We start from the raw sequence: 12,301 nt of genomic DNA, 5'->3' as shown, positions 1-12,301 counted from the left end.
TTTAAACAACCAAATGGCCTAAGGAGAAGTCTTGGTGCCTCCAGAGTTTTTAAAGATGGACAACAAGTTTGCTTTTCCTTTGAGGGCCGAAAGGTAACAATACTAAGCTTAATCTTGCAGGTAACTTTGCCCCAGTATATTGTTTCTTCACTGGTACTGACTGATTCGTTGTAGGATGGAGGTGGAAAGGCCTTCAAGTAGTTTTCAAATTTCAATTTATTGGAGGGGGGGGATCCATAGAACCTTTTCCCCCTTGAAATCCTACTCAAAACTACTTATAATCAAGGAAAGCAAAGCTTCTCTGGTGGAACCAGGAGGCAAGGGCAGGGTCTCCTCTACTAGAAGATTCTTCACTCTTGTTTCAACAACAGCCCTGAGGTACTAAGCTGGTTCCAAAAAACAGATAGAAAAGCACCAGCCTAGTCCAATCCCTCTAACTGACAAATGGGGAAACTGAGGCTCATTTAATTGGCTCCTGGTGATATATTACAATTTCAATCCCTATACTGGTAATCCTATAAACATAGAAGAAAGGCCTGGTGATCTGCTTCCGTAAAGATTACAACCAAGAAAACCCTATGGAGCAATTCTACTCTGTGGCACACAGAGTGGTCATGAGTCATAACCAACTCAATGGCAATAGGTAATCCAATAAACAAAGCCGGAAGTCAAGAACAGTGTGATTCACAGTAATTGTCATTGAAAGCTTTGTCTTTGAAAGAGCTCTGAGCACATCTTGTAACAAGGAAACATATGTTCATGGGTATTAAATGCTTTTCTAGACTGTAACTAATACAGGCAAAGGCTGAAACACAGCCATTCAAAACAACCAAACGTGTGTATGTTTGAGGTAGCACAGGAGCAAAAACCATTTCTACAGTTAAGGCTCCAAAGTGAACATACATCCCATTCCTAGGAACTCAAGGAAATCACTGAAAATAATAATGATGTCTTAAGATGCTCATCACAGCATTATTTATAGCTCTAAAATGTACACAAGTAAGGACAAAGTCTGGGAGAAAAGGGGTAGGGAATGAAGGGAAAAGGAGGGGAGAGGAAGGAAAGGAAGGAGAAAGGAGCAGAGAAGGCTATTTCTGAGCCAGGGGAATTCTGGTGATTTATTTTCCTATCTATCCTAAACTTCCTGTTAAAATGAAACAAAACTAAACAAAAACATTGAAAGCAAATACACTTACCACAGAGACTTTGCTCACTACATCTCTTGCAGCCGCTAAGCCTTGAGCAAAAGTACGGGCTGCTACAAATGCACGGGTAACCTGCAGCTTCAGTTTCCGCGGTACGTCTCCAAAGGGCTTCAGTTGCTCTGTGTGCTTGCTCACACATTCCAGATACTCATCTGTGAACTGGTACTGGGAGTTCACCAGGCGGAACATCCGCTCCAGAAGATGAGCCCAGAAGTCATTTAGCATTTCTTCCAGGTTCACATTCCCCACCGCATAGTAGCGCTTCAACTCTTCAAAGAGATCTTTAAATAGCTCGGAATTTTGCATGTATAAGCGGCCATATGTCTTCACAAACATGTCATTCAGGGATTTCTCTGCATTTTCAAGTAGTTCTTTGAAGAATTCTAAAATCCAAAAACAAAGAGAAAGTAAAGGGTTTTCTGTAATGAAATAACTGTTTTTCAGGTGAATCAAAGTTGAGAAGTCTTAGGATGAAAAAAAAAAAAAAGGATGAAAAGGGACCTTAAAAGTCATCTGAACCATGTCCCATACCATGCTTGAATTGCTAACATCCTTGCCAACTGGTTCTCAATCATGTGGGGCATAAAAAAAGGCATCCATGATAAACGATCTAATGAAGAGACCGATTTCAAACTGACATGCCCTCTGTATGACGCTAGTATGGACCTTACATTTGTTCCTGTGATTCACATTCTATCTAGTAAGGTTTGTGGGTATGGGTGTGAGCGTGTGTGTTTGTATATATTTTAAGAGAGTAGCTTGGTGCTATATGCATATTAAATTCTAATTCATTTAATCATTCAGAAATTTCATTTCCTTTCCATCACTTTTTTAAAGGCACTTTAATGTGGCCATATAAGTTGCAAATATAAAGACCATGTGAGTGGGCAGGTAGTTAATAAATGCTTGAGAAATTCTATAAAACTGATACAACAAGTTAAACCGTGACAATTTAATCTCTCCAAATGGCTATGCAATCTGACAAGTATGTACTCAGTGGCTATTAAGGGCTCAAAACAAAACAGAAGGTTCTCCAGTGTATCTTAACCTTTTTGCCCAATTAGACTGTAATGAAAATTTCTAGAAAGACAAATTTCTCCCATTCAGTTCACCTTTACTATAGCATCGCTTTCCACACTTGGTTTTATGTGTGAACCAAAGACTTTAAAAGCATCTCTAGTACCCTAATCCTTCATTTCATATATCAAGTATTAAAATATGCATCTATTTCACCTGTGGGGAATCAACAGAACAAACGTCAAGGGACCCAGAAGATCCAAACTGATTTCTCTTTAGGCTTATTCTTACTGGCCCCAGTTTCCCTGTTAACTAGAGCTATTCTATATATGCTTTGGCCTCTAAAGGATCCCGTAAGGATAAAAATAGTGGTCATATATTACATTCTAAAGTCTATACCAACTAGGTACAGTAATCGAGCAAAGCATAATAATTTGCTCTTAGGAAAACAGGCCCCTCTGCATGGCACCAATGGTTAATGCACACGGCTGCTAACTGAAAGGTTAAAGGTTCAAGTCCACCCAGAGGTGCTGTGGAAAGCCTGGGAATCCACTTCCGAAAAAAGTCTGCCACTGAAAACCCTATGGAGCACAGCTCTACACTGATATACACGGGTTGCCATGACCTGGAATCATCTTAGACAGCAACTGGACTGCTTATTAGGAAAACAGGGAAAAAATTAACTTTTGCATCTATTCCTCCTGTCAAGCGAAAAACTCTCACATGTTCTTGCATAATTCTTTCACATCCTGATTCTCCCCTTTTTCCCATGATATTTCCTTCTACACTGAGGAATGGAGCATAAGTTAGACATTCAGGTCCCAGTCCACAATCATCAACAGAACTTCATTAATTACTGTTTTTTTTTTTGGACCATTATTCTCCAAACGTAGGAATGGGGTCAGATCTTAACTGCTGAAGAAAAGCTGCCTAGGCCTGAGACATACAGCAATCATCTCCCGATAATTATTATGCCTGAAACCAATGAGAAGACACTCAGCTAATAGGTAACCAGCCAGGAGCAGTGTAACCCAGAGTTCCTTGCCGAACAGAAGCCAAGTTAGTAAGAAGTTAGATCTCCTTTGCAGCAACTGCTTGCCTTCATAAATGCTGCTCAGGGAGTCTGTTTTAAGTGAAGCTACTGGTGTTTGAAAGGGAGTCAAAGAGGTGCTGGTTTACAAGCATTTGAAATATGGTTTCTATGATCAGAGTTTATTTCCCCTTCAGCGTTCAGTGGGGAGGCATAAAGTTGTAATCTTTACGGGAGCAGATTGCCAGGTCTTTTCTCTCGTGGAGTGGCTGGTTGTTTTGAACCAACCACCTTTTGGTTAGCAGCTGAGTGCTTAACCATTGTGCCATCATGGCTCCATTCCATACAGATTACAGCCAAGAAAATCCTACGGAGAAGTTCTACTGTGTTACACAGGGGGTCACCATGAGTTGGAATCAATTGGACGGCAACAGATTTGGTTTTGTTTTTTGTTTTTTTCAGCAATGTATGGAGTGATACGGCTATCCTTAGAGTTTCAAAATCTTTTAAGGTTCATTTACATCTGTCCTAAAAGGAGCTCTGGTGGCGCAGTGGATAAATGCTGGGCTGCTAACCGAAAGGTCAAACAAAAGTTCTGAACCTATCACCCACTCTGCTGGAGAAAGATGTGGCAGTCTGCTTCCTTAAAGATTAGAGCCTTGAAACCCTGTGGGGCAGTTCTACTCTGTCCTACAGGGTCACTATGATTCGAAACAGACTCAAAGACATCTAACAGTGGAGTCAAGCATTATCCATCTGGGGAATACAAATGAAGGCAGAGATGGAGGTCTGCTAAGAAGACCCAAGGCCTCTTAAAACAGAGTTGTTTATCCAAAGGGAAATGCTTAATGACACTAGCTTCCAAGGCTGTGAAATGTCCCACACATCTATGAGGGTAGGAGCAACTACTGAATGAAAAATAGGGAATGGAGATACCTCAACCCAGAGGGGGGAAATTTGCATTACATTAAAAGAAAATCATGCACATCTCACATGTAGGAAAACAGTCAGGGAAAGAATCAGGCTATGGATCAGGCAAAAAAAAATCGGAAAAGGGAAAATTAGGAATTAATCAGCAGGTCAAGCCCCCCCCTCGCCCCCACTACATATTTCTTTTGCATATTCCCTGCTCTGTCAGAGGTCTGCAAGGGGTGGGCTGGGAGGATCATAAGTATTTTCCAGCTCAGAAATTTGATTATTCTTAATGTAAGTAGTACTGATTTAACAGGAGAAAACCTGGGGTGCAAAGCCAAAACTTTCCCATATAAAAGCTTTCTATGTAAATATCCTGTCTTTAAAAAAAAAAAGAAGAAGAAAGAAGAAGAACATCATGTACTTCGGGAACATCTATCCTCAGCCACTAGTCTTGCATCAAATAAACATTCGAAATTCTTGAAACAGGTCAAAGGGCCTTCAGTTCTGCTATTAAATGCCATTAGTTAGTCCTTTATAAACAATTGACTGGCTATTGATTAATGAGGGAGAATGCATTCTAGAATTAACCCGTGACCTGAAGAGACTGGCAGCCCTTTCTATTTAGTCCATTCGCTTAGTGCTATAAATTATCACCTTGTATTTATATTATTGTGAAGCTGCCTTTTACATAGTAAATAAGAATTAATTTCCTCTTGAATAATAAATGCTGTTATTTCACAGCCCGGGTGTGGTGGTGTGCAAGCATTAAGTGACCACATCAACAAAATTCCTAAGAAGCCAACTTATACATCGTACTTTGGGAACTGTTAAGAAAATTCAAGAGTTGTATCCATCCATTCTTTGTCCCGAAATCAAGTCATTAGTGAAGGGCAGATAATATATAAGCATATTCAAAAGTGTTCAAGATATTGGGGGGGAGGGGGGAGGGGGAGAGGGGGAGATGGGGGAGAGGGGGAGAAGTATTTTACCGGCAAACTGAAATTGGTTGATGACCATCTCCTCCTGTCTTGCTTTTGGGGTAAAGTACATCCAAGTTTTAACAGGCCTTTTGCTCTTTCATGGCATAATCCTACTTCTCAAGAGTGCCTGCTAGGGCACGGTGTACTAAAAAGGTCGGTGTAAGCGCTAATGTTCATCAACTAATAGCAAATCAATAGACTGACTGCTCCAAAGTTGACAGGCCAATTGCCAGCTGCAGCCCTTATTAGGGGCTGTTAGCATATCAAAAGGGTACTAGGAGATCCAGCCAAAGTAGGAACAGGCATTTCTTCCTATGTTAATTTTATTAGTTAATGGATTTTGAATGCTAAAGCTCCTAGTGAGTAAATGCAATGTTTCTCTCTCTCAGCCCAGTCTTTTTGCTAACCTGGTCAGTACTGCCTAGTCCCTTCCCTTCTGCTAGGCTCCATTCCATGTCTACTAAGGACACTCCCAGGAACAGCTAACTAATTCGCTCTGACACCACATTTTTCTTTGCATTCAGAAGTGCCTAGAGAAGGCTGAGGACACATATGAGTAGGCTTGCAGGCTGGAGCAAACATTCCAAGTGTTCCATATACTAAACTCTACATGGATCCATTAGAAAGGCACCACATGGTCTCGTATGATTTAATGTCACCAGCAAAAAAGCAGGACACAAAATAGCATCATCAGTATGGTTCCAAGCTGTGTGTGTGTGTGTGTGTGTGTGTATTTTCTATGTGCACAAAAAAAGATGAGGTAAATACAATGGGTGGTGGGGATCAAGGGTGATTTTTTTTTTAAATATACACTTCTCGATTCTGTTCCCACACATTTTTTCAGCGACAGCTCATAATCGGAAAAATAATATTCTTTCATGCTTTCACAAAATGACTTTATTTCCCTTTATTGCCTTCATTAGAATTAATTACTAAAGACGTGAATGTGTTTTTTTTTTCTTTTTTCACTTTTTTCCAAACTATAATGAGCATTGTTAATACGTAAACTATCAGGAAAAAAAACGAACATTATTTTATAACATCACCAGATGAGTTCCTACGTTTTAAAAAAAATTTAAACACCATATTTTTTCTTAAAAGTATTCCTCACTCTAACCATCTGAAAAATATTGACAATAATAAATTATAAATTACCCATAATCCCACCATCAAAGGATAACAGTTTATTGAATTTCCTTCCTGTATTTTTGTCCCATGAAAATATATACTGTCACATAGTTGACATCATGCTGTATTTATACCCTGTTCTTATATAACATTATATGGCTAGTGATTCCTATGTCATTAAAAATTCTTTGGAAATATCATTTTTAATGACAGCCTAATATGACATATTAATGTAGTCATTCTGTAAGTTTATTCTGAATTTTCCATTGGTATAAATAACACTGCAATGAACATCCTTGTACCTAAGTCTTTATGGAGATCTTTCTTTCCTTGGGATCTACATCTAGAAGCGGAATTACTGAATCATAGGGTATGAACGGATTCAAAACTTCTGACACAAATATGACCAAATTGCCCTCCAGAACAAGTAGGCCAATGTACCACCCTCACTGTTTGAGTCATATTTATTCCAAGGATTTCAATTGCTCTGCTAATTCTTTCAAGAGAGAGGGTGATGGAAGTGGGCTGGGACAATGCACAAGAAAGGGCTGAAGACCTGGCTGGCTGGGGGATTCTCTCAATCAGTTGGAGTCATTGCTAGATCAAATAAACCCCTTTCTTTGCACAGAGAGACAAACACATGCAAGAGGGGGTGGGCAAAGATGAACAACAACATTCCAAACTCCCAGGCTCAAAGTGCAACGAACCAATAAAGTAGATAAAAGCTGTTCAGTGGAAGCTCTTCCATTTATTTACTTGCCTCCAAACAGATCGGCTGCTGCTTGCTGATGTCAGGGCTTCTTAAGAAGCCAAAGCTAGTAGCAGAGGCCCAAAGTGAAACGGCTCCAGCTCCAGGGAAGCTGCACCAGCATTTTCAATCCGAGGAGGTAGCCAATGCAAGAGCCACAATTGGTCACACTTCAGATAACAACTCAAAAGGCAGAAAACCTTTTGTCAATAGAGAAATGTGTGCGTTTTGTCGGAGCTCTTGATTTCATTACAGTAAGCTGGCAGTGGCTCATTCTCACCAAGTTTCACAGAGAGATTATAAAAGAATTAGCAAAACTACCCAGCATTTGCCTCTCTTTCACAGGGAGGGAAAAGAAAATAGAATTGTAAAGGAAAAGACTAGCAGTGCTTTCCAACTAAATCAAAGACAATTAGCATGATCTGGAAAGACTGCTGCCTTGGCAGGAAGGCCAGCAGGCCTCATGGCTTTCTCCCTATGTCCATGGCTACTCAGCCTGTGAAATGTTTCTGGCTGCATTGTAGCAGGTTAAAAAAAAGCAACACATGTTCTTACTGAATGAAATACGAGGTGGGGATTAAAAACCAATTTTTATGTTATATGTACGTTATATATGTCCATGACACATTTACTTTGAGGATGTTGGAGACTTTTTTTTTTTAACCTAAAAAACCTCCCAAGAGGTCTTTACTTAGTAAGTATAGCTGTGCAATGGACAATAATAAATCCATGTAGGTAAAAAACAGTTAAGGTCAGAGGTTGGGAAAATTCCAGAAATTTGAGCTTAGTTAATGGCCATGAAACTTAATTGGACGTATTTGTCTTTTAAGGTGAGTGGCCAGTTTGCTCCCACTGAGGTCATTACTTTCATGGGCACATGAATTCTAATGCCTTCAGCTCACTGCGCCTCTACACTGGTTTTCCTACCGACCTAATGAAGCAATGGCCAGTATGAACTATGGAAAATTTTCAATTGGTGATTAAAACACAGAATCAGCTAAGCCTGAATGATCAGAGTGCTTTGCGCCCCACCTCTGTGAAATGATAGGAAACAAGGGGGTTTGCAGGCTGAAGGGCAGGGTGGCCACTCTGGTTTACACTTGGGCCATGCAGTGAGATGGGAGTGACAATTAATTCTTTTATGTGCGATTTAAGCTAGTTCAGAAAATTTCTACTATTATGCGAGTTAACAAGCTTCAGGCTCATGGGACGGTTTTCAAAGACCTGGTGAAAGTAGCTGAGAGTTAAGAAATGATAGGGGAAAACAGAGGGGACCATACAGGCGGCTAATTAACATCTTGTAAGACCTTTCACTAAAGCAGCTGGTCTAGTCGCATGTTCAGAAGATTCACCGAATTTTGCAGACTGAAAGAGTCTTTTAGAGAGCATCTAGTTCAACCCCCTCATTTTACGGATGGGAAAACTGAGACCCAGTTAATTGCCCCAGGTCACTTTGAGTTAACTACAAAGACAGGCTGACAATCCAGTCTGTTCTGCCTCCTGTCCAGAGTTGCTAAATTTGCTCCCCAAATGACAAACTAAAGGAGTTTGCCAACAGGCTAGCATTAGACAAGATTTCTTTTAATATGCAAAATATCTAGCAAGCATTGATTAAGGGAGTTATTTAGCATTAATATTTCTCCATACCTGCTATATGACTTTTCCTATATACATTTAGAAATGTATTTAACATGTTAACTCTAATCTTCTTAACCTGTTTGGGTTGTTTACCTCTGGGTCTTTTTTAAAAACTAGTCTCTCAGAAAATGCCAAACATCTTTGGGTGGCTCTTTATGTGGAGGTCCCAAAACACAGATCACGGCCCACTTCTAAGGTTTCTAGTCCCTTCACTGAACAATTCTTTCCAAGTCCCGTGAATACAAGAACTGAGTCGCTGATTAGCATATTTATGAGACAACTGAATCAGCTATGTTAATTAGCAGTTCTATTTTAAATTTAAAAAATCCCAGAACTGGCCAAGAGGGGGAGCAGCTGGCTCTGTTACTGCCATACTAAGTCCCCAAGCCTAGGATGGTAGATTTCTGGTATTGAATATCCATCCTAGGTTTAAAAAAAAAAAAAAAAGAGCAGATAAAGAAGGCTACTGTCTAGAGAAATAAAGAGATGGGTCCTTACATTCAGAATAGATGTAAAATATGTGAAATCTGAGGATTGTGGGGGGGGAGGGTTTGGATAACCAAAGGAAGTTTTCTCCTGTACTTCACCCAGGTCTAACCACACACACACCATGTGTACTAGATTTTTAACATAAAAAATGATTTTACAGACTGTACAGTCTCTTCAGCTGCACAAATGATAGAAAATTAAACAAGCAGAACAAAAAGAGTCCTTGGTTTGGCAAGTGCTGTGTTGTATATATTTTTATTTCCACAACAACAACAAAAGGCACATGGAGATAAAGGAACTAGAGAAGGGATTTATCGTCTAAACCTGATGGTTCCAACATGGCAGAGTTGGACCTAGAACTTCAAGCTGGGATCATCAAGGCAGAAAAATGGAAAACTGGTTTAATGGGACTCAATAACTTATATTTATTGAAAATTTTATAAAAAGTCATTGTTCCTGCTTTAGAAAGAAGTAAAATCTCATAGAGAAGGGTAAAGTTTTCACGATACTGGACTCTGCCTGGGCTCAGGGTCACCACTTCCATTTTATACTCTAAGGATTGGAGAAAGTAAAGAGATGCTCCTTTGAAGGTGTGGCCCAGTGTGCTTCCTCATGTCCTTTTGCTTTTTCCTCACTATTTGTCCCCAGCCACCTTTGTGTAATCTTGCTGCCCCATCTTGGCTCCCCATCTTATTGTGCCCACTGCCCTCTCTTCCATACACATCAATGCCCCGGGAGCTGGCTTTTAGAATAGCTTGACCAATCCTTTGACCACCGTATGCACTCTTGGATTTCTAAGAGTCAAAAAACACCCTATATTGGGGGGCAGTGAGACTAAGTTAATTGGAATGAAACATTTAGAACAGAAATAAAGAGAATGTTGACCCAATGTGAAAATAGCACCAATAACCAATCTATTGATCATTATGTGTACAAATAGTTGAATAGGAACCTTTTTTCTGTGTATACTTTTGCCAAAAATACAGTAAAATATTTAGAAACAAATACCCTACAGCACCTTACTCAACATCCCTGGATATTAGGCCTTTTGAGGAGTGTCGGCACGCCCTAATCACCAGCCTAAAAACCAAAAAAACCAAACCCATTGCATCAAGTCGATTCTGACTCATAGCAACCCCATAGGACAGAGTAGAACCGCTCCATAGAGTTTCCAAGGAGTGTCTGGTGGATTCGAACTGCCGGCCTTTTGGTTAGCAGCCGTTGCACTTAACCACTAAGCCACCAGGGTTTCCATCCTCAAGTATCAATCAATCAATAAACACAGCACCCACTTGATGATTCTGGTTTGCTAGGTACCAATCAACTCAAGTGGTACAATACAAAATTATTTCATCGTCTCAAAAAATGTGACTTGGAGTAAAATGTACAGCACATCCCAGCTCTGTTCTTATCTCCAGCCCCGACACATTTCAGCTACCACCCCTTCAGAAAGTTTTGCTCTGTGCTCACAAACTTTGTTGTCATACCACATTTTAATCTAAAGTCAGAAAAAACAAATTGGAGCTTCATACTCATTTTTCTGTACAAGTTTAGAAGCTGATAAAGGCATTGCCGTAAACACATTTATTGAATGTGAAGCCTAGTAAGGAAGGGCAAGAGAAACTGTTTTTCTATCCTTTGTTAAAAAAAAAAAAACATATGTTAACACTTACTGATAAAGTTTCTCTGCATGGCTTTTTAAAAATTGCGTGCTGGAATCATTCAAGTACTGCTATAAAACCATGGGGAGCAAGAAGGGGAAAGAATAGCTAAACCAGCAGGCCCACAGGCATTAATGTTTGGGGGCTCCTCACCAGGAAGAGACGTATCTATTAAGAAAGAGGTGACCTGGAAGAGGTGGCTTTAGAACGTAAAAACAGCACTGCATCGTGCTGCCAAGGACAGCCATTTCTGCAAAGTGGGACTTTTCCTTCTAAATTCTATTTCGAAGCCCCCAAGTGGTCAGTATTAAATATCAGCCTCTCGATTTTTCAGGTTGACTATTTGATCATCTTTCTCAGTTTTCTTCCCAAAGTAAAAGAAAAACGCTGAAACTACTGTGTTGAAGGAGAAATGCCATAGGCAAGAGAAAATCCTTCTTTTCAACACTAATAATACATTTAGTGATCAAGAGAATCAGAGGTGGCCTCATCAGGTATGTTGCCCAGAAAACCCATTTTCACATGGCAGTAACATATTCACAGCTAAATACTCTTCAACAGTTATAGCATGCGGGGGAGAAGCATGGAGTGGAAAGGAGGGGATATATACAGACTGCTTGCATCCAGGAAATAGAAAAGATAAAATTAAGACTCAACACATTTTGTAGACAAAAATGATTGGAAAAAATGCGTAGGATAAATGGTATATACTGCATAGACAATACAATAGTTCATCTCCATTACAGATTGAATATGCTTTTTGTGGTCTAGCCTGGGAACCTAACTGACACTTATTCAATCAGCTTTAAGTTTCAAATAAGGAAGCTCAAAGCCAACTTTTGAAATACAACCTGTTCTTTAGCTAGGGACTGCCTTATCAGCTCTATCAAATCTAATTTAGTCTAACTTCTCACCATGGTAACGAGCCCTTTGCAGAAATACTCAAAGACATTTCACATCTAGAAAATTTGCCTTGTACTTCTTCACCACACATAATGTCAAGAAAAGCATGCTTCAAAGGTACTATGTAATTAGAATGGCCTTTTAAAACAGGCACAAAGGATATCATTCCTATTAAAATTAAATCTACTTCATAACAATCTTCAAACTGAGTGAACGAACAGCTTTAGAAAACAGAATCCTGTGGTATTTTGGACCCCATACTCTATTTTTTTTTTAAGTCTGTTATCTGTAACATTGCTTCAAAAATGAGTGTAAAGAGTGCCTCTCATTTGGCTCGTATTGGCTATTTCTTCCCTTAATAGGTAAGTGTGCATGAGGGAAGCCATGTTTGGCACAGGGGATTAGAATGGGTTCTGTGGTAGCTTTACATGGATAGACTGAGCCAGAGCCCCTGCTGAAAGGAAGCTGGAGATGGTACCCAGCTCACTGAAGGCTAACTACTCTGGTGGCTCTCGGGGTTACCTCTGGGCCACTGCTGCCTGGAAACTCAAGAGCTGAGCTTTAATCCCATCTGTGTTCTGCACAGC

The 12,301-nt window shown here is 39.9% G+C and overlaps 1 protein-coding gene across 1 annotated transcript in view; it reads right to left on the bottom strand.

Annotated features, from left to right (window-relative positions):
• The window catches only part of GPC4 (glypican 4), a 115,581-nt gene that overhangs the window by 20,849 nt on the left and 82,431 nt on the right, over positions 1 to 12,301 (bottom strand). Inside the window, exon 3 of the mRNA XM_049871882.1 lies at positions 1,197 to 1,588. Coding sequence (XP_049727839.1) covers positions 1,197 to 1,588 — 392 coding nt within the window. The remainder of the gene's footprint in view (positions 1 to 1,196; positions 1,589 to 12,301) is intronic.

This window comes from Elephas maximus, chromosome X, assembly GCF_024166365.1.
Source record: "Elephas maximus indicus isolate mEleMax1 chromosome X, mEleMax1 primary haplotype, whole genome shotgun sequence".
Taxonomy (NCBI): Eukaryota; Metazoa; Chordata; class Mammalia; order Proboscidea; family Elephantidae; genus Elephas; species Elephas maximus.
Note: the sequence above shows the minus strand (reverse complement) of the source record. Positions and strands in the feature narration are given on the sequence as shown.